General features: G+C 43.9%; 1 protein-coding gene across 1 annotated transcript in view; it reads left to right on the top strand.

Moving 5' to 3' along the window:
• The window catches only part of LOC124035385 (vacuolar protein sorting-associated protein 13C-like), a 245,266-nt gene that overhangs the window by 2,777 nt on the left and 219,164 nt on the right, over positions 1-23,325 (top strand). Inside the window, exons 2-4 of the mRNA XM_046348841.1 lie at positions 1,855-1,898; positions 4,242-4,284; positions 20,842-20,937. Of these exons, the coding sequence (XP_046204797.1) occupies positions 1,855-1,898; positions 4,242-4,284; positions 20,842-20,937 (183 nt within the window). The remainder of the gene's footprint in view (positions 1-1,854; positions 1,899-4,241; positions 4,285-20,841; positions 20,938-23,325) is intronic.

The raw sequence follows: 23,325 nt of genomic DNA, 5'->3' as shown, positions 1-23,325 counted from the left end.
GGTTGGAGCCGGCCGTATGGTCTGTCGGTTGGAGCCGGCCGTATGGTCTGTCGGTTGGAGCCGGCCGTATGGTCTGTCGGTTGGAGCCGGCCGTATGGTCTGTCGGTTGGAGCCGGCCGTATGGTCTGTCGGTTGGAGCCGGCCGTATGGTCTGTCGGTTGGAGCCGGCCGTATGGTCTGTCGGTTGGAGCCGGCCGTATGGTCTGTTGATCTGTCTGTTTCACTAAGGAAGTCTTCCGTTTAGGCTTTCTGCCGTTGTTTTGTTTCATACCGGAGGTTAGTTTACCCCTTGGTCGTTGATAAAAGGCCAAAGGTCAGATAAGGTCGTTGTTTTGAGCACGGTAGTGTTTCTCCAGGTTAATATCTAAACTCTACACAAAATTTTAATTGATGTTGTTTAATTCAATCATTGATGGAAAAAGGCCTACGTTTTTTTAGCACTAGATATGTGAATGGGAGGGCGAAGGAGTACAGAGTCTACCAACAACATATTCTGAAGAGATTATGATCACATGACTGTTCCATCTCAAAGCAAGCTCACTTTTACCTCACAACACTATGAATGCTTTTGTCACGCCTTGACGTGGGAGGCTTGGTTACTTTTAGGCCTGGGTTTATTTTTCCCAAGATCCAAACAGACTTCCTGTAACTAGTGTACCCACCAAGCAGACTTCCTGTAACTAGTGTATACGCACCAAGCAGACTTCCTGTAACTAGTGTATACGCACCAAGCATACTTCCTGTAGCTAGTGTATACGCATCAAGCAGACTTCCTGTAACTAGTGTATACGCACCAAGCAGACTTCCTGTAACTAGTGTACGCATCAAGCAGACTTCCTGTAACTAGTGTACACGCATCAAGCAGACTTCCTGTAACTAGTGTACGCACCAAGCAGACTTCCTGTAACTAGTGTATACGCACCAAGCAGACTTCCTGTAACTAGTGTATACGCACCAAGCAGACTTCCTGTAGCTAGTGTATACGCACCAAGCAGACTTCCTGTAACTAGTGTATACGCATCAAGCAGACTTCCTGTAGCTAGTGTATACGCATCAAGCAGACTTCCTGTAACTAGTGTATACGCATCAAGCAGACTTCCTGTAACTAGTGAATACGCACCAAGCAGACTTCCTGTAACTAGTGTATACGCATCAAGCAGACTTCCTGTAACTAGTGTATACGCACCAAGCAGACTTTCTGTAACTAGTGTATACGCACCAAGCAGACTTCCTGTAACTAGTGTATACGCACCAAGCAGACTTCCTGTAACTAGTGTATACGCACCAAGCAGACTTCCTGTAACTAGTGTATACGCATCAAGCAGACTTCCTGTAACTAGTGAATACGCACCAAGCAGACTTCCTGTAACTAGTGTATACGCATCAAGCAGACTTCCTGTAACTAGTGAATACGCACCAAGCAGACTTCCTGTAACTAGTGTATACGCGTCAAGCAGACTTCCTGTAACTAGTGTATACGCGTCAAGCAGACTTCCTGTAACTAGTGTATACGCGCCAAGCAGACTTCCTGTAACTAGTGAATACGCGCCAAGCAGACTTCCTGTAACTAGTGTATACGCACCAAGCGGACTTCCTGTAACTAGTGAATACGCGCCAAGCAGACTTCCTGTAACTAGTGTATATGCACCAAGCAGACTTCCTGTAACTAGTGTATACGCGCCAAGCAGACTTCCTGTAACTAGTGTATACGCATCAAGCAGACTTCCTGTAACTAGTGTATACGCACCAAGCAGACTTCCTGTAACTAGTGTACGCACCAAGCAGACTTCCTGTAACCAGTGTTCCCATTATATTATCTCTATTAACCTGTGTTTTCTCTCATCTTCTGTCCAGGCAATGTTGTTCTGGAGAACCTGAAAGTGAAAGAAAATGCTTTGGTAAGTCTGCATGACTTTGTCATCAACATGTGTAGCCTGACATTTTAAATATGTTATTTTAAATATATGTTATTTAGGTGTCCATCCCTATTGCCCTCATCTCACAGAGGCCTGTAGTAGACTAGGTCTGGTTCTGATCTATCCCTATTGTCCTCACCTCACAGAGGCCTCTAGTAGACTAGGTCTGGTTCTGATCTATCCCTATTGTCCTCACCTCACAGAGGCCTGTAGTAGACTAGGTCTGGTTCTGATCTATCCCTATTGTCCTCACCTCACAGAGGCCTGTAGTAGACTAGGTCTGGTTCTGATCTATCCCTATTGTCCTCACCTCACAGAGGCCTGTAGTAGACTAGGTCTGGTTCTGATCTATCCCTATTGTCCTCACCTCACAGAGGCCTGTAGTAGACTAGGTCTGGTTCTGATCTATCCCTATTGCCCTCACCTCAGAGGCCTGTAGTAGACTAGGTCTGGTTCTGATCTATCCCTATTGTCCTCACCTCACAGAGGCCTGTAGTAGACTAGGTCTGGTGCTGATCTATCCCTATTGTCCTCACCTCACAGAGGCCTGTAGTAGACTAGGTCTGGTTCTGATCTATCCCTATTGTCCTCACCTCAGAGGCCTGTAGTAGACTAGGTCTGGTTCTGATCTATCCCTATTGCCCTCACCTCAGAGGCCTGTAGTAGACTAGGTCTGGTTCTGATCTATCCCTATTGTCCTCACCTCACAGAGGCCTGTAGTAGACTAGGTCTGGTTCTGATCTATCCCTATTGTCCTCACCTCACAGAGGCCTGTAGTAGACTAGGTCTGGTTCTGATCTATCCCTATTGTCCTCACCTCAGAGGCCTGTAGTAGACTAGGTCTGGTTCTGATCTATCCCTATTGTCCTCACCTCACAGAGGCCTGTAGTAGACTAGGTCTGGTTCTGATCTATCCCTATTGTCCTCACCTCACAGAGGCCTGTAGTAGACTAGGTCTGGTTCTGATCTATCCCTATTGTCCTCACCTCACAGAGGCCTGTAGTAGACTAGGTCTGGTTCTGATCTATCCCTATTGTCCTCACCTCACAGAGGCCTGTAGTAGACTGGGTCTGGTTCTGATCTATCCCTATTGTCCTCACCTCACAGAGGCCTGTAGTAGACTAGGTCTGGTTCTGATCTATCCCTATTGTCCTCACCTCACAGAGGCCTGTAGTAGACTGGGTCTGGTTCTGATCTATCCCTATTGTCCTCACCTCACAGAGGCCTGTAGTAGACTAGGTCTGGTTCTGATCTATCCCTATTGTCCTCACTTCACAGAGGCCTGTAGTAGACTGGGTCAGGTTCTGAATCATTGATGTAGCCTATACCTGCCTGTTTTCCATACATTAATGATACATGATGTTGATCCCTGACATTTTCCACTACAGCAACTCGCATGTCAATCAAGGAGACAGTCGTGTAAATCATTATATCAACTATAGACTCTGTACAGATAATGGTGGTCAGGGCTGTAGTGGTGAATCAGAGGTGGAGGGTGAAGCCTGGTGGTCAGGGCTGTAGTGTTCAGTAGAGGTGGAGGGTGAAGCCTGGTGGTCAGGGCTGTAGTGTTGAATCAGAGGTGGAGGGTGAAGCCTGGTGGTCAGGGCTGTAGTGTTCAGTAGAGGTGGAGGGTGAAGCCTGGTGGTCAGGGCTGTAGTGTTCAGTAGAGGTGGAGGGTGAAGCCTGGTGGTCAGGGCTGTCGTGTTCAGTAGAGGTGGAGGGTGAAGCCTGGTGGTCAGGGCTGTAGTGTAGTGTTGGAGGGTGAAGCCTGGTGGTCAGGGCTGTAGTGTTCAGTAGAGGTGAAGGGTGAAGCCTGGTGGTCAGGGCTGTAGTGTAGTGTTGGAGGGTGAAGCCTGGTGGTCAGGGCTGTAGTGTTCAGTAGAGGTGGAGGGTGAAGCCTGGTGGTCAGGGCTGTAGTGTAGTGTTGGAGGGTGAAGCCTGGTGGTCAGGGCTGTAGTGTAGTGTTGGAGGGTGAAGCCTGGTGGTCAGGGCTGTAGTGTAGTGTTGGAGGGTGAAGCCTGGTGGTCAGGGCTGTAGTGTAGTGTTGGAGGGTGAAGCCTGGTGGTCAGGGCTGTCGTGTTCAGTAGAGGTGTGGTAGAAGTTCGAACACAGTGTTAGAGTGTCTGCTGCTCTGCCAGGAGACCCACGTTCCTCTCAGACTGTCCGTCTATAATCTCCCATTGTCTCCTTTAGCTTCCATTCAAGTGACTCATCTTAAAAGACATGTATGTTACTACCGGTCTAATGATGTTGATGTTAATTCTGGTCTGTTGATTCTGGTCTAATGATGTTGATGTTAATCCCGGTCTGTTATTTCTGTTACAGAGTGAGCTGGATGTTCCATTTAAAGTGAAAGCTGGTCAGATTGGTGAGTACCGGCAGCAGCCCCCCCTCCACAGTACACAACACTCTTATTTCTCTTCTTCATGTTGTTTTCTCAAGTATCATTCGTAGGTCCACAGCCTTGGTAGTGTTTAATCAGACTCTGGGAGAACTCTGGGACAGTGGTCCTGGTAAAGGACAAGTATTCAATCTATGAAGCATGAAACAAATCATTAGCTACAGTAGATTCTGGGTCTTAGTTCAGAGGGTCTGATTCTGGGTCTGATTCTGGGTCTTAGTTCAGAGGGTCTGATTCTGGGTCTTAGTTCAGAGGGTCTGATTCTGGGTCTTAGTTCAGAGGGTCTGATTCTGGGTCTTAGTTCAGAGGGTCTGATTCTGGGTCTTAGTTCAGAGGGTCTGATTCTGGGTCTTAGTTCAGAGGGTCTGATCCTGGGTCTTAGTTCAGAGGGTCTGATCCTGGGTCTTAGTTCAGAGGGTCTGATCCTGGGTCTTAGTTCAGAGGGTCTGATCCTGGGTCTTAGTTCAGAGGGTCTGATCCTGGGTCTTAGTTCAGAGGGTCTGATTCTGGGTCTTAGTTCAGAGGGTCTGATTCTGGGTCTTAGTTCAGAGGGTCTGATTCTGGGTCTTAGTTCAGAGGGTCTGATTCTGGGTCTTAGTTCAGAGGGTCTGATTCTGGGTCTTAGTTCAGAGGGTCTGATTCTGGGTCTTAGTTCAGAGGGTCTGATTCTGGGTCTTAGTTCAGAGGGTCTGATTCTGGGTCTTAGTTTAGAGGGTCTGATTCTGGGTCTTAGTTTAGAGGGTCTGATTCTGGGTCTTAGTTCAGAGGGTCTGATTCTGGGTCTTAGTTCAGAGGGTCTGATTCTGGGTCTTAGTTCAGAGGGTCTGATTCTGGGTCTTAGTTCAGAGGGTCTGATTCTGGGTCTTAGTTCAGAGGGTCTGATTCTGGGTCTTAGTTCAGAGGGTCTGATTCTGGGTCTTAGTTCAGAGGGTCTGATTCTGGGTCTTAGTTCAGAGGGTCTGATTCTGGGTCTTAGTTCAGAGGGTCTGATTCTGGGTCTTAGTTCAGAGGGTCTGATCCTGGGTCTTAGTTCAGAGGGTCTGATCCTGGGTCTGATTCTGGGTCTTAGTTCAGAGGGTCTGATTCTGGGTCTTAGTTCAGAGGGTCTGATCCTGGGTCTGATTCTGGGTCTTAGTTCAGAGGGTCTGATTCTAGGTCTTAGTTCAGAGGGTCTGATTCTGGGTCTTAGTTCAGAGGGTCTGATTCTGGGTCTGATTCTGGGTCTTAGTTCAGAGGGTCTGATTCTGGGTCTTAGTTCAGAGGGTCTGATTCTGGGTCTTAGTTCAGAGGGTCTGATTCTGGGTCTTAGTTCAGAGGGTCTGATTCTGGGTCTTAGTTCAGAGGGTCTGATTCTGGGTCTTAGTTCAGCGGGTCTGATTCTGGGTCTTAGTTCAGCGGGTCTGATTCTGGGTCTTAGTTCAGCGGGTCTGATTCTGGGTCTTAGTTCAGAGGGTCTGATTCTGGGTCTTAGTTCAGAGGGTCTGATTCTGGGTCTTAGTTCAGAGGGTCTGATTCTGGGTCTTAGTTCAGAGGGTCTGATTCTGGGTCTTAGTTCAGAGGGTCTGATTCTGGGTCTGATTCTGGGTCTTAGTTCAGAGGGTTGTTCAGTGATTCTGATTCTGGGTCTTAGTTCAGAGGGTCTGATTCTGGGTCTTAGTTCAGAGGGTCTGATTCTGGGTCTGATTCTGGGTCTTAGTTCAGAGGGTTGTTCAGTGATTCTGATTCTGGGTCTTAGTTCAGTGACTCTGATTCTGGGTCTTAGTTCAGAGGGTCTGATTCTGGGTCTTAGTTCAGAGGGTCTGATCCTGGGTCTTAGTTCAGAGGGTCTGATCCTGGGTCTTAGTTCAGAGGGTCTGATCCTGGGTCTTAGTTCAGAGGGTCTGATTCTGGGTCTTAGTTCAGAGGGTCTGATTCTGGGTCTGATTCTGGGTCTTAGTTCAGAGGGTCTGATTCTGGGTCTTAGTTCAGAGGGTCTGATTCTGGGTCTTAGTTCAGAGGGTCTGATCCTGGGTCTTAGTTCAGAGGGTCTGATTCTGGGTCTTAGTTCAGAGGGTCTGATTCTGGGTCTTAGTTCAGAGGGTCTGATTCTGGGTCTTAGTTCAGAGGGTCTGATTCTGGGTCTTAGTTCAGAGGGTTGTTCAGTGATTCTGATTCTGGGTCTTAGTTCAGTGACTCTGATTCTGGGTCTTAGTTCAGAGGGTCTGATTCTGGGTCTTAGTTCAGAGGGTCTGATTCTGGGTCTTAGTTCAGAGGGTCTGATTCTGGGTCTTAGTTCAGAGGGTCTGGGTCTTAGTTCAGAGGGTCTGATTCTGGGTCTTAGTTCAGAGGGTCTGATTCTGGGTCTTAGTTCAGAGGGTCTGATTCTGGGTCTTAGTTCAGAGGGTCTGATTCTGGGTCTTAGTTCAGAGGGTCTGATTCTGGGTCTTAGTTCAGAGGGTCTGATTCTGGGTCTTAGTTCAGAGGGTCTGATTCTGGGTCTTAGTTCAGAGGGTCTGATTCTGGGTCTTAGTTCAGAGGGTCTGATTCTGGGTCTTAGTTCAGTGACTCTGATTCTGGGTCTTAGTTCAGTGACTCTGATTCTGGGTCTTAGTTCAGTGACTCTGATTCTGGGTCTTAGTTCAGAGGGTCTGATTCTGGGTCTTAGTTCAGAGGGTCTGATTCTGGGTCTTAGTTCAGAGGGTCTGGGTCTTAGTTCAGAGGGTCTGGGTCTTAGTTCAGAGGGTCTGGGTCTTAGTTCAGAGGGTCTGGGTCTTAGTTCAGAGGGTCTGATTCTGGGTCTTAGTTCAGAGGGTCTGATTCTGGGTCTTAGTTCAGAGGGTCTGATTCTGGGTCTTAGTTCAGAGGGTCTGATTCTGGGTCTTAGTTCAGAGGGTCTGATTCTGGGTCTTAGTTCAGAGGGTCTGATGATTCTGGGTCTTAGTTCAGAGGGTCTGATGATTCTGGGTCTTAGTTCAGAGGGTCTGATGATTCTGGGTCTTAGTTCAGAGGGTCTGATTCTGGGTCTTAGTTCAGAGGGTCTGATTCTGGGTCTTAGTTCAGAGGGTCTGATTCTGGGTCTTAGTTCAGAGGGTCTGATTCTGGGTCTTAGTTCAGAGGGTCTGATTCTGGGTCTTAGTTCAGAGGGTCTGATTCTGGGTCTTAGTTCAGAGGGTCTGATTCTGGGTCTTAGTTCAGAGGGTCTGATTCTGGGTCTTAGTTCAGAGGGTCTGATTCTGGGTCTTAGTTCAGAGGGTCTGATTCTGGGTCTTAGTTCAGAGGGTCTGATTCTGGGTCTTAGTTCAGAGGGTTGTTCAGAGGGTCTGATTCTGGGTCTTAGTTCAGAGGGTCTGATTCTGGGTCTTAGTTCAGAGGGTTGTTCAGAGGGTCTGATTCTGGGTCTTAGTTCAGAGGGTCTGATTCTGGGTCTTAGTTCAGAGGGTCTGATTCTGGGTCTTAGTTCAGAGGGTCTGATTCTGGGTCTTAGTTCAGAGGGTCTGATTCTGGGTCTTAGTTCAGAGGGTCTGATTATGGGTCTTAGTTCAGAGGGTCTGATTCTGGGTCTTAGTTCAGAGGGTTGTTCAGTGATTCTGATTCTGGGTCTTAGTTCAGAGTAGTGTTGGGTCTTAGTTCAGAGCCGCCCTATGGGATTCCCAATCACGGCCGGTTGTGATACAGCCTGGATTCGAACCAGGGTGTCTGTAGTAACAACTCTAGCATTGAGATGCAGTGCCTTAGACTGGCAGTATGTCTTGTGGATGGACAGAACAGGGTTCTACACCTCTAGCAGTATGTCTCGTAGATGGACAGAACAGGGTTCTACACCTCTAGCAGTATGTCTCGTAGATGGACAGAACAGGGTTCTACACCTCTAGCAGTATGTCTCGTAGATGGACAGAACAGGGTTCTACACCTCTAGCAGTATGTCTCGTAGATGGACAGAACAGGGTTCTACACCTCTAGCAGTATGTCTCATAGATGGACAGAACAGGGTTCTACACCTCTAGCAGTATGTCTCGTAGATGGACAGAACAGGGTTCAGTTCTACACCTCTAGCAGTATGTCTCATAGATGGACAGAACAGCGTTCTACACCTCTAGCAGTATGTCTCATAGATGGACAGAACAGGGTTCAGTTCTACACCTCTAGCAGTATGTCTCATAGATGGACAGAACAGGGTTCTACACCTCTAGCAGTATGTCTCCTCATTCCTCCTCATTCCTCCTCATTCCTCCTCATTGCTCCTCATTCCTCCTCATTCCTCCTCATTCCTCCTCATTGGTCCTCATTCCTCCTCATTCCTCCTCATTCCTCCTCATTCCTCCTCATTCCTCCTCATTCCTCCTCATTCCTCCTCATGGCTCCTCATGGCTCCTCATGGCTCCTCATTCCTCCTCATTCCTCCCCATTCCTCCTCATTCCTCCCCATTCCTCCTCATTCCTCCTCATCCCTCCTCATCCCTCCTCATCCCTCCTAATTCCTCCTAATTCCTCATAATTCCTCCTAATCCCTCCTAATTCCTCCTCATGGCTCCTCATTCCTCCTCATTCCTCCTCATTCCTCCTCATGGCTCCTCATTCCTCCTCATTCCTCCTCATGGCTCCTCATTCCTCCTCATTCCTCCTCATTCCTCCTCATTCCTCCTCATTCCTCCTCATTCCTCCTCATTCTTCCTCATTGCTCCTCATTGCTCCTCATTCCTCCTCATTGCTCCTCATTCCTCCTCATTCCTCCTCATTCCTCCTCATGGCTCCTCATTCCTCCTCATTGCTCCTCATTCCTCCTCATGGCTCCTCATTGCTCCTCATTCCTCCTCATGGCTCCTCATTGCTCCTCATGGCTCCTCATTGCTCCTCATTCCTCCTCATGGCTCCTCATTCCTCCTCATGGCTCCTCATTCCTCCTCATGGCTCCTCATTCCTCCTCATTGCTCCTCATTGCTCCTCATTGCTCCTCATTGCTCCTCATTGCTCCTCATTCCTCCTCATCCCTCCTAATTCCTCCTCATGGCTCCTCATTCCTCCATTGTCTCATACCCTTCTCTATTGCCAGTAACATTTCTTGGCAATATAATGCTTCCAAAATGTGCTAGTGTATCACTCTACCTACCTTATCTCTATCAGCAGAAAACCGTTTAGTACTAGTGTATCACTCTACCTACCTTATCTCTATCAGCAGAAAACCGTTTAGTACTAGTGTATCACTCTACCTACCTTATCTCTATCAGCAGAAAACCGTTTAGTACTAGTGTATCACTCTACCTACCTTATCTCTATCAGCAGAAAACCGTTTAGTACTAGTGTATCACTCTACCTACCTTATCTCTATCAGCAGAAAACCGTTTAGTACTAGTGTATCACTCTACCTACCTTATCTCTATCAGCAGAAAACCGTTTAGTACTAGTGTATCACTCTACCTACCTTATCTCTATCAGCAGAAAACCGTTTAGTACTAGTGTATCACTCTACCTACCTTATCTCTATCAGCAGAAAACCGTTTAGTACTAGTGTATCACTCTACCTACCTTATCTCTATCAGCAGAAAACCGTTTAGTACTAGTGTATCACTCTACCTACCTTATCTCTATCAGCAGAAAACCGTTTAGTACTAGTGTATCACTCTACCTACCTTATCTCTATCAGCAGAAAACCGTTTAGTACTAGTGTATCACTCTACCTACCTTATCTCTATCAGCAGAAAACCGTTTAGTACTAGTGTATCACTCTACCTACCTTATCTCTATCAGCAGAAAACCGTTTAGTACTAGTGTATCACTCTACCTACCTTATCTCTATCAGCAGAAAACCGTTTAGTACTAGTGTATCACTCTACCTACCTTATCTCTATCAGCAGAAAACCGTTTAGTACTAGTGTATCACTCTACCTACCTTATCTCTATCAGCAGAAAACCGTTTAGTACTAGTGTATCACTCTACCTACCTTATCTCTATCAGCAGAAAACCGTTTAGTACTAGTGTATCACTCTACCTACCTTATCTCTATCAGCAGAAAACCGTTTAGTACTAGTGTATCACTCTACCTACCTTATCTCTATCAGCAGAAAACCGTTTAGTACTAGTGTATCACTCTACCTACCTTATCTCTATCAGCAGAAAACCGTTTAGTACTAGTGTATCACTCTACCTACCTTATCTCTATCAGCAGAAAACCGTTTAGTACTAGTGTATCACTCTACCTACCTTATCTCTATCAGCAGAAAACCGTTTAGTACTAGTGTATCACTCTACCTACCTTATCTCTATCAGCAGAAAACCGTTTAGTACTAGTGTATCACTCTACCTACCTTATCTCTATCAGCAGAAAACCGTTTAGTACTAGTGTATCACTCTACCTACCTTATCTCTATCAGCAGAAAACCGTTTAGTACTAGTGTATCACTCTACCTACCTTATCTCTATCAGCAGAAAACCGTTTAGTACTAGTGTATCACTCTACCTACCTTATCTCTATCAGCAGAAAACCGTTTAGTACTAGTGTATCACTCTACCTACCTTATCTCTATCAGCAGAAAACCGTTTAGTACTAGTGTATCACTCTACCTACCTTATCTCTATCAGCAGAAAACCGTTTAGTACTAGTGTATCACTCTACCTACCTTATCTCTATCAGCAGAAAACCGTTTAGTACTAGTGTATCACTCTACCTACCTTATCTCTATCAGCAGAAAACCGTTTAGTACTAGTGTATCACTCTACCTACCTTATCTCTATCAGCAGAAAACCGTTTAGTACTAGTGTATCACTCTACCTACCTTATCTCTATCAGCAGAAAACCGTTTAGTACTAGTGTATCACTCTACCTACCTTATCTCTATCAGCAGAAAACCGTTTAGTACTAGTGTATCACTCTACCTACCTTATCTCTATCAGCAGAAAACCGTTTAGTACTAGTGTATCACTCTACCTACCTTATCTCTATCAGCAGAAAACCGTTTAGTACTAGTGTATCACTCTACCTACCTTATCTCTATCAGCAGAAAACCGTTTAGTACTAGTGTATCACTCTACCTACCTTATCTCTATCAGCAGAAAACCGTTTAGTACTAGTGTATCACTCTACCTACCTTATCTCTATCAGCAGAAAACCGTTTAGTACTAGTGTATCACTCTACCTACCTTATCTCTATCAGCAGAAAACCGTTTAGTACTAGTGTATCACTCTACCTACCTTATCTCTATCAGCAGAAAACCGTTTAGTACTAGTGTATCACTCTACCTACCTTATCTCTATCAGCAGAAAACCGTTTAGTACTAGTGTATCACTCTACCTACCTTATCTCTATCAGCAGAAAACCGTTTAGTACTAGTGTATCACTCTACCTACCTTATCTCTATCAGCAGAAAACCGTTTAGTACTAGTGTATCACTCTACCTACCTTATCTCTATCAGCAGAAAACCGTTTAGTACTAGTGTATCACTCTACCTACCTTATCTCTATCAGCAGAAAACCGTTTAGTACTAGTGTATCACTCTACCTACCTTATCTCTATCAGCAGAAAACCGTTTAGTACTAGTGTATCACTCTACCTACCTTATCTCTATCAGCAGAAAACCGTTTAGTACTAGTGTATCACTCTACCTACCTTATCTCTATCAGCAGAAAACCGTTTAGTACTAGTGTATCACTCTACCTACCTTATCTCTATCAGCAGAAAACCGTTTAGTACTAGTGTATCACTCTACCTACCTTATCTCTATCAGCAGAAAACCGTTTAGTACTAGTGTATCACTCTACCTACCTTATCTCTATCAGCAGAAAACCGTTTAGTACTAGTGTATCACTCTACCTACCTTATCTCTATCAGCAGAAAACCGTTTAGTTTGGTAGTTTGTAGCAACGGCTTTCAAAACATCCAAGAAAGAATAAGTTTGAGTCATTGACGAGGTGTTGCACAACTCTACCCTGTAAACTAGTGTAGAACAGAGCTAGTTAACAGGTTACTCTACCCTGTAAACTAGATGTGTAGAATAGAGCTTGTTAACAGGTTACTCTACCCTGTACACTAGTGTAGAACAGAGCTAGTTAACAGGTTACCCTGTAAACTAGTGTAGAACAGAGCTAGTTAACAGGTTACTCTACCCTGTAAACTAGATGTGTAGAATAGAGCTAGTTAACAGGTTACTCTACAACTCTAAACTAGATGTGTAGAATAGAGCTAGTTAACAGGTTACTCTACCCTGTAAACTAGATGTGTAGAATAGAGCTAGTTAACAGGTTACTCTACAACTCTAAACTAGATGTGTAGAATAGAGCTAGTTAACAGGTTACTCTACAACTCTAAACTAGATGTGTAGAATAGAGCTAGTTAACAGGTTACTCTACAACTCTAAACTAGATGTGTAGAATAGAGCTAGTTAACAGGTTACTCTACAACTCTAAACTAGATGTGTAGAATAGAGCTAGTTAACAGGTTACTCTACAACTCTAAACTAGATGTGTAGAATAGAGCTAGTTAACAGGTTACTCTACAACTCTAAACTAGATGTGTAGAATAGAGCTAGTTAACAGGTTACTCTACCCTGTACACTAGTGTAGAACAGAGCTAGTTAACAGGTTACTCTACCCTGTAAACTAGTGTAGAATAGAGCTAGTTAACAGGTTACTCTACCCTGTAAACTAGTGTAGAACAGAGCTAGTTAACAGGTTACCCTGTAAACTAGATGTGTAGTATAGAGCTAGTTAACAGGTTACCCTGTAAACTAGATGTGTAGAACAGAGCTAGTTAACAGGTTACCCTGTAAACTAGATGTGTAGAACAGAGCTAGTTAACAGGTTACCCTGTAAACTAGTGTAGAACAGAGCTAGTTAACAGGTTACCCTGTAAACTAGATGTGTAGAATAGAGCTAGTTAACAGGTTACCCTGTAAACTAGATGTGTAGAACAGAGCTAGTTAACAGGTTACCCTGTAAACTAGATGTGTAGAATAGAGCTAGTTAACAGGTTACCCTGTAAACTAGATGTGTAGAATAGAGCTAGTTAACAGGTTACCCTGTAAACTAGATGTGTAGAATAGAGCTAGTTAACAGGTTACCCTGTAAACTAGATGTGTAGAATAGAGCTAGTTAACAGGTTACCCTGTAAACTAGATGTGTAGAATAGAGCTAGTTAACAGGTTACCCTGTAAACTAGATGTGTAGAATAGAGCTAGTTAACAGGTTACCCTGTAAACTAGATGTGTAGAATAGAGCTAGTTAACAGGTTACTCTACCCTGTAAACTAGTGTAGAACAGAGCTAGTTAACAGGTTACCCTGTAAACTAGATGTGTAGAACAGAGCTAGTTAACAGGTTACTCTACCCTGTAAACTAGATGTGTAGAATAGAGCTAGTTAACAGGTTACTCTACCCTGTAAACTAGATGTGTAGAATAGAGCTAGTTAACAGGTTACTCTACCCTGTAAACTAGTGTAGAATAGAGCTAGTTAACAGGTTACCCTGTAAACTAGATGTGTTGAATAGAGCTAGTTAACAGGTTACTCTACCCTGTAAACTAGATGTGTAGAATAGAGCTAGTTAACAGGTTACTCTACCCTGTAAACTAGTGTAGAACAGAGCTAGTTAACAGGTTACCCTGTAAACTAGATGTGTAGAACAGAGCTAGTTAACAGGTTACTCTACCCTGTAAACTAGATGTGTAGAATAGAGCTAGTTAACAGGTTACTCTACCCTGTAAACTAGTGTAGAATAGAGCTAGTTAACAGGTTACCCTGTAAACTAGATGTGTAGAATAGAGCTAGTTAACAGGTTACTCTACCCTGTAAACTAGATGTGTAGAATAGAGCTAGTTAACAGGTTACTCTACCCTGTAAACTAGTGTAGAATAGAGCTAGTTAACAGGTTACTCTACCCTGTAAACTAGATGTGTAGAATAGAGCTAGTTAACAGGTTACTCTACCCTGTAAACTAGATGTGTAGAATAGAGCTAGTTAACAGGTTACTCTACCCTGTAAACTAGATGTGTAGAATAGAGCTAGTTAACAGGTTACTCTACCCTGTAAACTAGATGTGTAGAATAGAGCTAGTTAACAGGTTACTCTACCCTGTAAACTAGATGTGTAGAATAGAGCTTGTTAACAGGTTACTCTACCCTGTAAACTAGATGTGTAGAATAGAGCTAGTTAACAGGTTACTCTACCCTGTAAACTAGATGTGTAGAATAGAGCTAGTTAACATGTTACTCTGCCCTGTAAACTAGATGTGTAGAATAGAGCTAGTTAACAGGTTACTCTACCCTGTAAACTAGATGTGTAGAATAGAGCTAGTTAACAGGTTACTCTACCCTGTAAACTAGATGTGTAGAATAGAGCTAGTTAACAGGTTACTCTACCCTGTAAACTAGATGTGTAGAATAGAGCTAGTTAACAGGTTACTCTACCCTGTAAACTAGATGTGTAGAATAGAGCTAGTTAACAGGTTACTCTACCCTGTAAACTAGTGTAGAACAGAGCTAGTTAACAGGTTACCCTGTAAACTAGATGTGTAGAATAGAGCTAGTTAACAGGTTACTCTACCCTGTAAACTAGATGTGTAGAATAGAGCTAGTTAACAGGTTACTCTACCCTGTAAACTAGATGTGTTGAATAGAGCTAGTTAACAGGTTACTCTACCCTGTAAACTAGATGTGTAGAATAGAGCTAGTTAACAGGTTACTCTACCCTGTAAACTAGTGAATAATAGAGTTAGTTAACAGGTTACTCTGTAAACTAGATGTGTAGAATAGAGCTAGTTAACAGGTTACCCTGTAAACTAGATGTGTAGAATAGAGCTAGTTAACAGGTTACTCTACCCTGTAAACTAGATGTGTAGAATAGAGCTAGTTAACAGGTTACTCTACCCTGTAAACTAGATGTGTAGAATAGAGCTAGTTAACAGGTTACCCTGTAAACTAGATGTGTAGAATAGAGCTAGTTAACAGGTTACCCTGTAAACTAGATGTGTTGAATAGAGCTAGTTAACAGGTTACCCTGTAAACTAGATGTGTAGAATAGAGCTAGTTAACAGGTTACCCTGTAAACTAGATGTGTTGAATAGAGCTAGTTAACAGGTTACCCTGTAGACTAGATGTGTAGAATAGAGCTAGTTAACAGGTTACCCTGTAAACTAGATGTGTAGAATAGAGCTAGTTAACAGGTTACCCTGTAAACTAGATGTGTAGAATAGAGCTAGTTAACAGGTTACCCTGTAAACTAGATGTGTTGAATAGAGCTAGTTAACAGGTTACCCTGTAAACTAGATGTGTAGAATAGAGCTAGTTAACAGGTTACCCTGTAAACTAGATGTGTTGAATAGAGCTAGTTAACAGGTTACCCTGTAAACTAGATGTGTTGAATAGAGCTAGTTAACAGGTTACCCTGTAAACTAGATGTGTTGAATAGAGCTAGTTAACAGGTTACCCTGTAAACTAGATGTGTTGAATAGAGCTAGTTAACAGGTTACTCTGTAAACTAGATGTGTAGAATAGAGCTAGTTAACAGGTTACTCTACCCTGTAAACTAGATGTGTAGAATAGAGCTAGTTAACAGGTTACCCTGTAAACTAGATGTGTAGAATAGAGCTAGTTAACAGGTTACTCTAACCTGTAAACTAGATGTGTAGAATAGAGCTAGTTAACAGGTTACCCTGTAAACTAGATGTGTTGAATAGAGCTAGTTAACAGGTTACCCTGTAAACTAGATGTGTTGAATAGAGCTAGTTAACAGGTTACCCTGTAAACTAGATGTGTAGAATAGAGCTAGTTAACAGGTTACCCTGTAAACTAGATGTGTAGAATAGAGCTAGTTAACAGGTTACCCTGTAAACTAGATGTGTAGAATAGAGCTAGTTAACAGGTTACCCTGTAAACTAGATGTGTAGAATAGAGCTAGTTAACAGGTTACCCTGTAAACTAGATGTGTAGAATAGAGCTAGTTAACAGGTTACTCTACCCTGTAAACTAGATGTGAAGAATATAACTAGTTAACAGGTTACTCTGTAATCAGAGGTCATTCCTCTCATTCTGGATGAGACGGTCTATGATGAGAACACATCTGTTCTCTCTGTCATCGAAGCCCACCAGAGGCTGTATCCTCACTGCATTACAACCCTTATAGATGTTGTTGTTGTTAGGTCCAAACAGGAAGGATATAACCCACCAGAGGCTGTATCCTCACTGCATTACAACCCTTATAGATGTTGTTGTTGTTGTTAGGTCCAAACAGGAAGGATATAACCCTCCAGAGGCTGTATCCTCACTGCATTACAACCCTTATAGATGTTGTTGTTGTTAGGGCCAAACAGGGAGGATATAACCCTCCAGAGGCTGTATCCTCACTGCATTACAACCCTTATAGATGTTGTTGTTAGGTCCAAACAGGGAGGATATAACCCACTAGAGGCTGTATCCTCACTGCATTACAACCCTTATAGATGTTGTTGTTGTTAGGTCCAAACAGGAAGGATATAACCCTCCAGAGGCTGTATCCTCACTGCATTACAACCCTTATAGATGTTGTTGTTGTCGGTCCAAACAGGAAGGATATAACCCACTAGAGGCTGTATCCTCACTGCATTACAACCCTTATAGACATTGTTGTTGTTAGGTCCAAACAGGAAGGATATAACCCTCCAGAGGCTGTATCCTCACTGCATTACAACCCTTATAGATGTTGTTGTTGTTAGGTCCAAACAGGAAGGATATAACCCTCCAGAGGCTGTATCCTCACTGCATTACAACCCTTATAGATGTTGTTGTTGTTAGGTCCAAACAGGAAGGATATAACCCTCCAGAGGCTGTATCCTCACTGCATTACAACCCTTATATATGTTGTTTTAGGGCCAAACAGGAAGGATATAACCCACTAGAGGCTGTATCCTCACTGCATTACAACCCTTATAGATGTTGTTGTTAGGTCCAAACAGGGAGGATATAACCCTCCAGAGGCTGTATCCTCACTGCATTACAACCCTTATAGATGTTGTTGTTAGGTCCAAACAGGGAGGATATAACCCTCCAGAGGCTGTATCCTCACTGCATTACAACCCTTATAGATGTTGTTGTTAGGTCCAAACAGGAAGGATATAACCCACCAGAGGCTGTATCCTCACTGCATTACAACCCTTATAGATGTTGTTGTTGTTGTTAGGTCCAAACAGGAAGGATATAACCCTCCAGAGGCTGTATCCTCACTGCATTACAACCCTTATAGATGTTGTTGTTGTTAGGTCCAAACAGGGAGGATATAACCCACCAGAGGCTGTATCCTCACTGCATTACAACCCTTATAGATGTTGTTGTTAGGTCCAAACAGGGAGGATATAACCCACCAGAGGCTGTATCCTCACTGCATTACAACCCTTATAGATGTTGTTGTTGTTGTTGTTAGGTCCAAACAGGAAGGATATAACCCTCCAGAGGCTGTATCCTCACTGCATTACAACCCTTATAGATGTTGTTGTTGTTGTTGTTAGGTCCAAACAGGAAGGATATAACCCTCCAGAGGCTGTATCCTCACTGCATTACAACCCTTATAGATGTTGTTGTTGTTAGGTCCAAACAGGAAGGATATAACCCTCCAGAGGCTGTATCCTCACTGCATTACAACCCTTATAGATGTTGTTGTTAGGGCCAAACAGGAAGGATATAACCCTCCAGAGGCTGTATCCTCACTGCATTACAACTCTTATAGATGTTGTTGTTGTTGTTAGGTCCAAACAGGAAGGATATAACCCTCCAGAGGCTGTATCCTCACTGCATTGTTGTAGTGTTGTTCCAGGTCCTGTATAGTAACTTTTTAGGATAGATTTAGCCTTTTTGGCTCGTTTTTAAACATCACATGAGTAAAGGATGGACCCAGGCCCTATAGATTAAATTACCTAAATAGGCTACTCTAAGAGAATGTTCAACTCTGCCCTTGTCTTTGTCCCCCCCCCCCAGACAGAGGTCTAATGTTGTGTTTTGAGATGTTAATGAGCTCTAATGGGAGACGTGCTGTGAGTAGATTCTCGGTTCCATAGATATAGAATGACTAGAATGGGGATTTTCCCAATTCCAGGAAACTTGTCTTGGTGGGTGGAGCTGACCAGCGTCCATATTCGGTGTACCTCGGCCGTGAGTGTGTGTGTGTGTGTGTGTGTCCCAGACAGAGGTCTAATGTTGTGTATTGAGCTGACCAGCGTCCATATTGGGTGTATCTCGGCCATGAGTGTGTGTGTGTGTGTCCCAGACAGAGGTCTAATGTTGTGTATTGAGCTGACCAGCGGCCATATTGGGTGTACCTCGGCTGTGAGTGTGTGTGTGTCCCAGACAGAGGTCTAATATTGTGTATTGTCTGCGCGCAGAGTGGTGCCTGCGCGCAGAGTGGTGCCTGCGCGCAGAGTGGTGCCTGCGCGCAGAGTGGTGCCTGCGCGCAGAGTGGTGCCTGCGCGCAGAGTGGTGCCTGCGCGCAGAGTGGTGCCTGCGCGCAGAGTGGTGCCTGCGCGCAGAGTGGTGCCTGCGCGCAGAGTGGTGCCTGCGCGCAGAGTGGTGCCTGCGCGCAGAGTGGTGCCTGCGCGCAGAGTGGTGCCTGCGCGCAGAGTGGTGCCTGCGCGCAGAGTGGTGCCTGCGCGCAGAGTGGTGCCTGCGCGCAGAGTGGTGCCTGTATATCTCCTACTAGCTAGATTAACATCATCAACATGTGATCTGGTTGCGGTCAACAAAGTAAGGAATTGGACCACTGTCTCTTCAAGACCGGAGTTGTATTACATTTACATTACATTTAAGTCATTTAGCAGACGCTCTTATCCAGCGCGACTTACAAATTGGTGCATTCACCTTATGACATCCAGTGGAACAGTCACTTTACAATAGTGCATCTAAATCTTAAAGGGGGGTGAGAGGGAATACTTATCCTATCCTAGGTATTCCTTAAAGAGGTGGGGTTTCAGGTGTCTCCGGAAGGTGGTGATTGACTCCGCTGTCCTGGCGTCGTGAGGGAGTTTGTTCCACCATTGGGGGGGCCAGAGCAGCGAACAGTTTTGACTTGTATCACTTGTCCCATGTTGTACCAGTTGTTCCCTATGAGGATGTCCACACCAATGCATCTTAACTGAGACGTATGACCCCCCTCCCCTCACCTCCTGTTGATTTCAGAAGGAAGTTGTTCCTTGTGAGGATGTCCACACCAATGCATCTTAACCGAGGCGCATGACCCCCCCTCCCATCCTGTTGATTTCAGAAGGAAGTAGTTCCTTGTGAGGATCTCCCCCCTCCCCCCAGTTGATTTCAGAAGGAAGTAGTTCCTTGTGAGGATGTCCCCCCCCTCCCCTCCTGTTGATTTCAGAAGCCAGTAGTTCCCTGTGAGGTAATCCCCCCCCCCTCCCCTCCTGTTGATTTCAGAAGGAAGTAGTTCCTTGTGAGGATCTCCCCCTCCCCTCCAGTTGATTTCAGAAGGAAGTAGTTCCTTGTGAGGATCTCCCCCCTCCCCTCCAGTTGATTTCAGAAGCCAGTAGTTCCTTGTGAGGATGTCCCCCCTCCCCTCCTGTTGATTTCAGAAGCCAGTAGTTCCTTGTGAGGATGTCCCCCCTCCCCTCCTGTTGATTTCAGAAGCCAGTAGTTCCTTGTGAGGATGTCCCCCCCTCCCCTCCTGTTGATTTCAGAAGCCAGTAGTTCCTTGTGAGGATGTCCCCCCCTCCCCTCCTGTTGATTTCAGAAGCCAGTAGTTCCTTGTGAGGATGACCCCCCCTCCCCCTCCTGTTGATTTCAGAAGCCAGTAGTTTCATCCCAATAGGGATGTGACTGATATGATTCTCTTCTTGATATTGACCTGAATGACTTGCCACTCCTCTAATCAGACCAGAGTACGGGCCAACATCATGTTTTCATCTCTCTCAGAATGGTCTGTTGTTTTCTCCAGAGGAATAGAGGAAGCATGTTCATTAGATGTTATTGTAGTTAGAATACCATACAGAATACAGAATACCATGAGGTAAGGTTATTGTAGTTAGATCATACATAATACCATGAGGTAAGGTTATTGTAGTTGGATCATACAGAACACCATGAGGTAAGGTTATTAAATAACTCAGATATTATTGTAGTTAGATCATACAGAACACCATGAGGTAAGGTTATTAAATAACTCAGATATTATTGTAGTTAGATCATACAGAATACCATGAGGTAAGGTTATTGTAGTTAGATCATACAGAACACCATGAGGTAAGGTTATTAAATAACTCAGATATTATTGTAGTTAGATCATACAGAATACCATGAGGTAAGGTTATTAAATAACTCAGATATTATTGTAGTTAGATCATACAGAACACCATGAGGTAAGGTTATTAAATAACTCAGATATTATTGTAGTTAGATCATACAGAACACCACGAGGTAAGGCTATTGTAGTTAGATCATACAGAATACCATGAGGTAAGGTTATTAAATAACTCAGATATTATTGTAGTTAGATCATACAGAACACCATGAGGTAAGGTTATTAAATAACTCCAATGATATTATTGTATCCTCTTGACTTCCCATTGACTTGAGGATCTTGTTGTTTTTCAGGAAAACTGACATTGAAGATCCCTTGGAAGAACTTGTACAATGATGCTGTAGTTGCAACGTTAGATGGTCTCTATCTGCTGGTGGTTCCTGGAGCAAGTAAGGAACCATTTATACCCTCTATCTTTGTGTTCTATGGCTCTAAATGATTCCAAATGATTCCAAATGATTCCAAATGATTCCAAATGATTCCAAATGATTCTAAATGATTCTAAATGATTCTAAAAGATTCTAAAAGATTCTAAAAGATTCTAAAAGATTCTAAAAGATTCCAGATGAATCCAGATGAATCCAGATGAATCCCAAATGATTTAGTGTTGGCCTACATCTAGCCCTTACATGCCAGTGTCATGAATCGATTCATAACAACATTCTTTAAGATTTGTGACACTTGATTAGAAGACTTGTAATACTGTCCTGTAGACTGTTATGCCACTAAACACTGTCATGATGACTGTTAATGCCACTGTAATAATGTCCTGTACTAGAATGAGTTACAGTGGCCTCCAGCCATCAACACTCCTTAGGAAGATCTATTTCAATGGCGCTATCTGTGTTTCAGCTGTGTCTCAGTTACGTACATGTCCATACAATGGTAAGAGGATCCTCCAGTCTGGGTTCAGGGTGGTGAACTGAGACCAATCAAGTCTCTCTCTGGACTCTGTGAATGTCCTCTTTCTCCTTTGTCTCTCTGGACTCTGAATGTCCTCTTTCTCCTTTGTCTCTCTGGACTCTGTGAATGTCCTCTTTCTCCTTTGTTTCTCTGGACTCTGTGAATGTCCTCTTTCTCCTTTGTTTCTCTGGACTCTGAATGTCCTCTTTCTCCTTTGTTTCTCTGGACTCTGAATGTCCTCTTTCTCCTTTGTTTCTCTGGACTCTGTGAATGTACTCTTTCTCCTTTGTTTCTCTGGACTCTGTGAATGTACTCTTTCTCCTTTGTTTCTCTGGACTCTGTGAATGTACTCTTTCTCCTTTGTTTCTCTGGACTCTGTGAATGTCCTCTTTCTCCTTTGTTTCTCTGGACTCTGAATGTCCTCTTTCTCCTTTGTTTCTCTGGACTCTGAATGTCCTCTTTCTCCTTTGTTTCTCTGGACTCTGTGAATGTCCTCTTTCTCCTTTGTTTCTCTGGACTCTGTGAATGTCCTCTTTCTCCTTTGTTTCTCTGGACTCTGTGAATGTCCTCTTTCTCCTTTGTTTCTCTGGACTCTGTGAATGTCCTCTTTCTCCTTTGTTTCTCTGGACTCTGTGAATGTCCTCTTTCTCCTTTGTTTCTCTGGACTCTGTGAATGTCCTCTTTCTCCTTTGTTTCTCTGGACTCTGTGAATGTCCTCTTTCTCCTTTGTTTCTCTGGACTCTGTGAATGTCCTCTTTCTCCTTTGTTTCTCTGGACTCTGTGAATGTCCTCTTTCTCCTTTGTTTCTCTGGACTCTGTGAATGTCCTCTTTCTCCTTTGTTTCTCTGGACTCTGTGAATGTCCTCTTTCTCCTTTGTTTCTCTGGACTCTGTGAATGTCCTCTTTCTCCTTTGTTTCTCTGGACTCTGTGAATGTCCTCTTTCTCCTTTGTTTCTCTGGACTCTGTGAATGTCCTCTTTCTCCTTTGTTTCTCTGGACTCTGTGAATGTCCTCTTTCTCCTTTGTTTCTCTGGACTCTGTGAATGTCCTCTTTCTCCTTTGTTTCTCTGGACTCTGTGAATGTCCTCTTTCTCCTTTGTTTCTCTGGACTCTGTGAATGTACTCTTTCTCCTTTGTTTAACACTGGGTTCTCCAACTGCTGTCCGAGAGAGAGTCTGGGTGTGCAGGCTTTTGTTCCAGCCCTGCAGTAACAAAACTGAATCAGCGAATCATGGCCCGGACTGAAATACCTTCATTTGATTTATTTAAATTTGGTGTCTTAGTGAGGGGCTGGAAATAAAACCCTCCACAACCAGTATCTCCCCAGAACCAGAGACTATACTCACTAGTCGTTTCAGCTTGATGATTCAACACTGGTACTGTTAGTAGTGTAGTATTAGAATGGTTTGTATTGTGGGTTTTATTCTGGAATCTTCTGAGCTTCTCCAGACTGTTTTGTTTGGGGGGGGGGGGGACCTGTTTTCGATGGTAAGGTTTTGTCTTGGGAACACATGGTCCTTCTGTAGCTCAGTTGGTAGAGCATGGCGCTTGTAACGCCAGGGTAGTGGGTTCGATCCCCGGGACCACCCATACGTAGAATGTGTGCACACATGACTGTAAGTCGCTTTGGATAAAAGTGTCTGCTAAATGGCATACATTATTATTATTATATTATTATATAACACATGAATAGTTAAGTCAGATACTGACACAATGACAGTTAAACAAGGTTTTGTCTTGAGAACACATTAATAGTTAAGTCAGATACTGACACAATGACAGTTAAACAAGGTTTTGTCTTGAGAACACATTTTGATTTAAAATAAAATGAATAGCTGAATACTGAATACTGACACAATGACAGTATTACGGTA

Source organism: Oncorhynchus gorbuscha, linkage group LG05 (genome assembly GCF_021184085.1).
Source record: "Oncorhynchus gorbuscha isolate QuinsamMale2020 ecotype Even-year linkage group LG05, OgorEven_v1.0, whole genome shotgun sequence".
NCBI lineage: Eukaryota > Metazoa > Chordata > Actinopteri > Salmoniformes > Salmonidae > Oncorhynchus > Oncorhynchus gorbuscha.
This window is presented reverse-complemented; position numbering and strand designations above follow the sequence as displayed.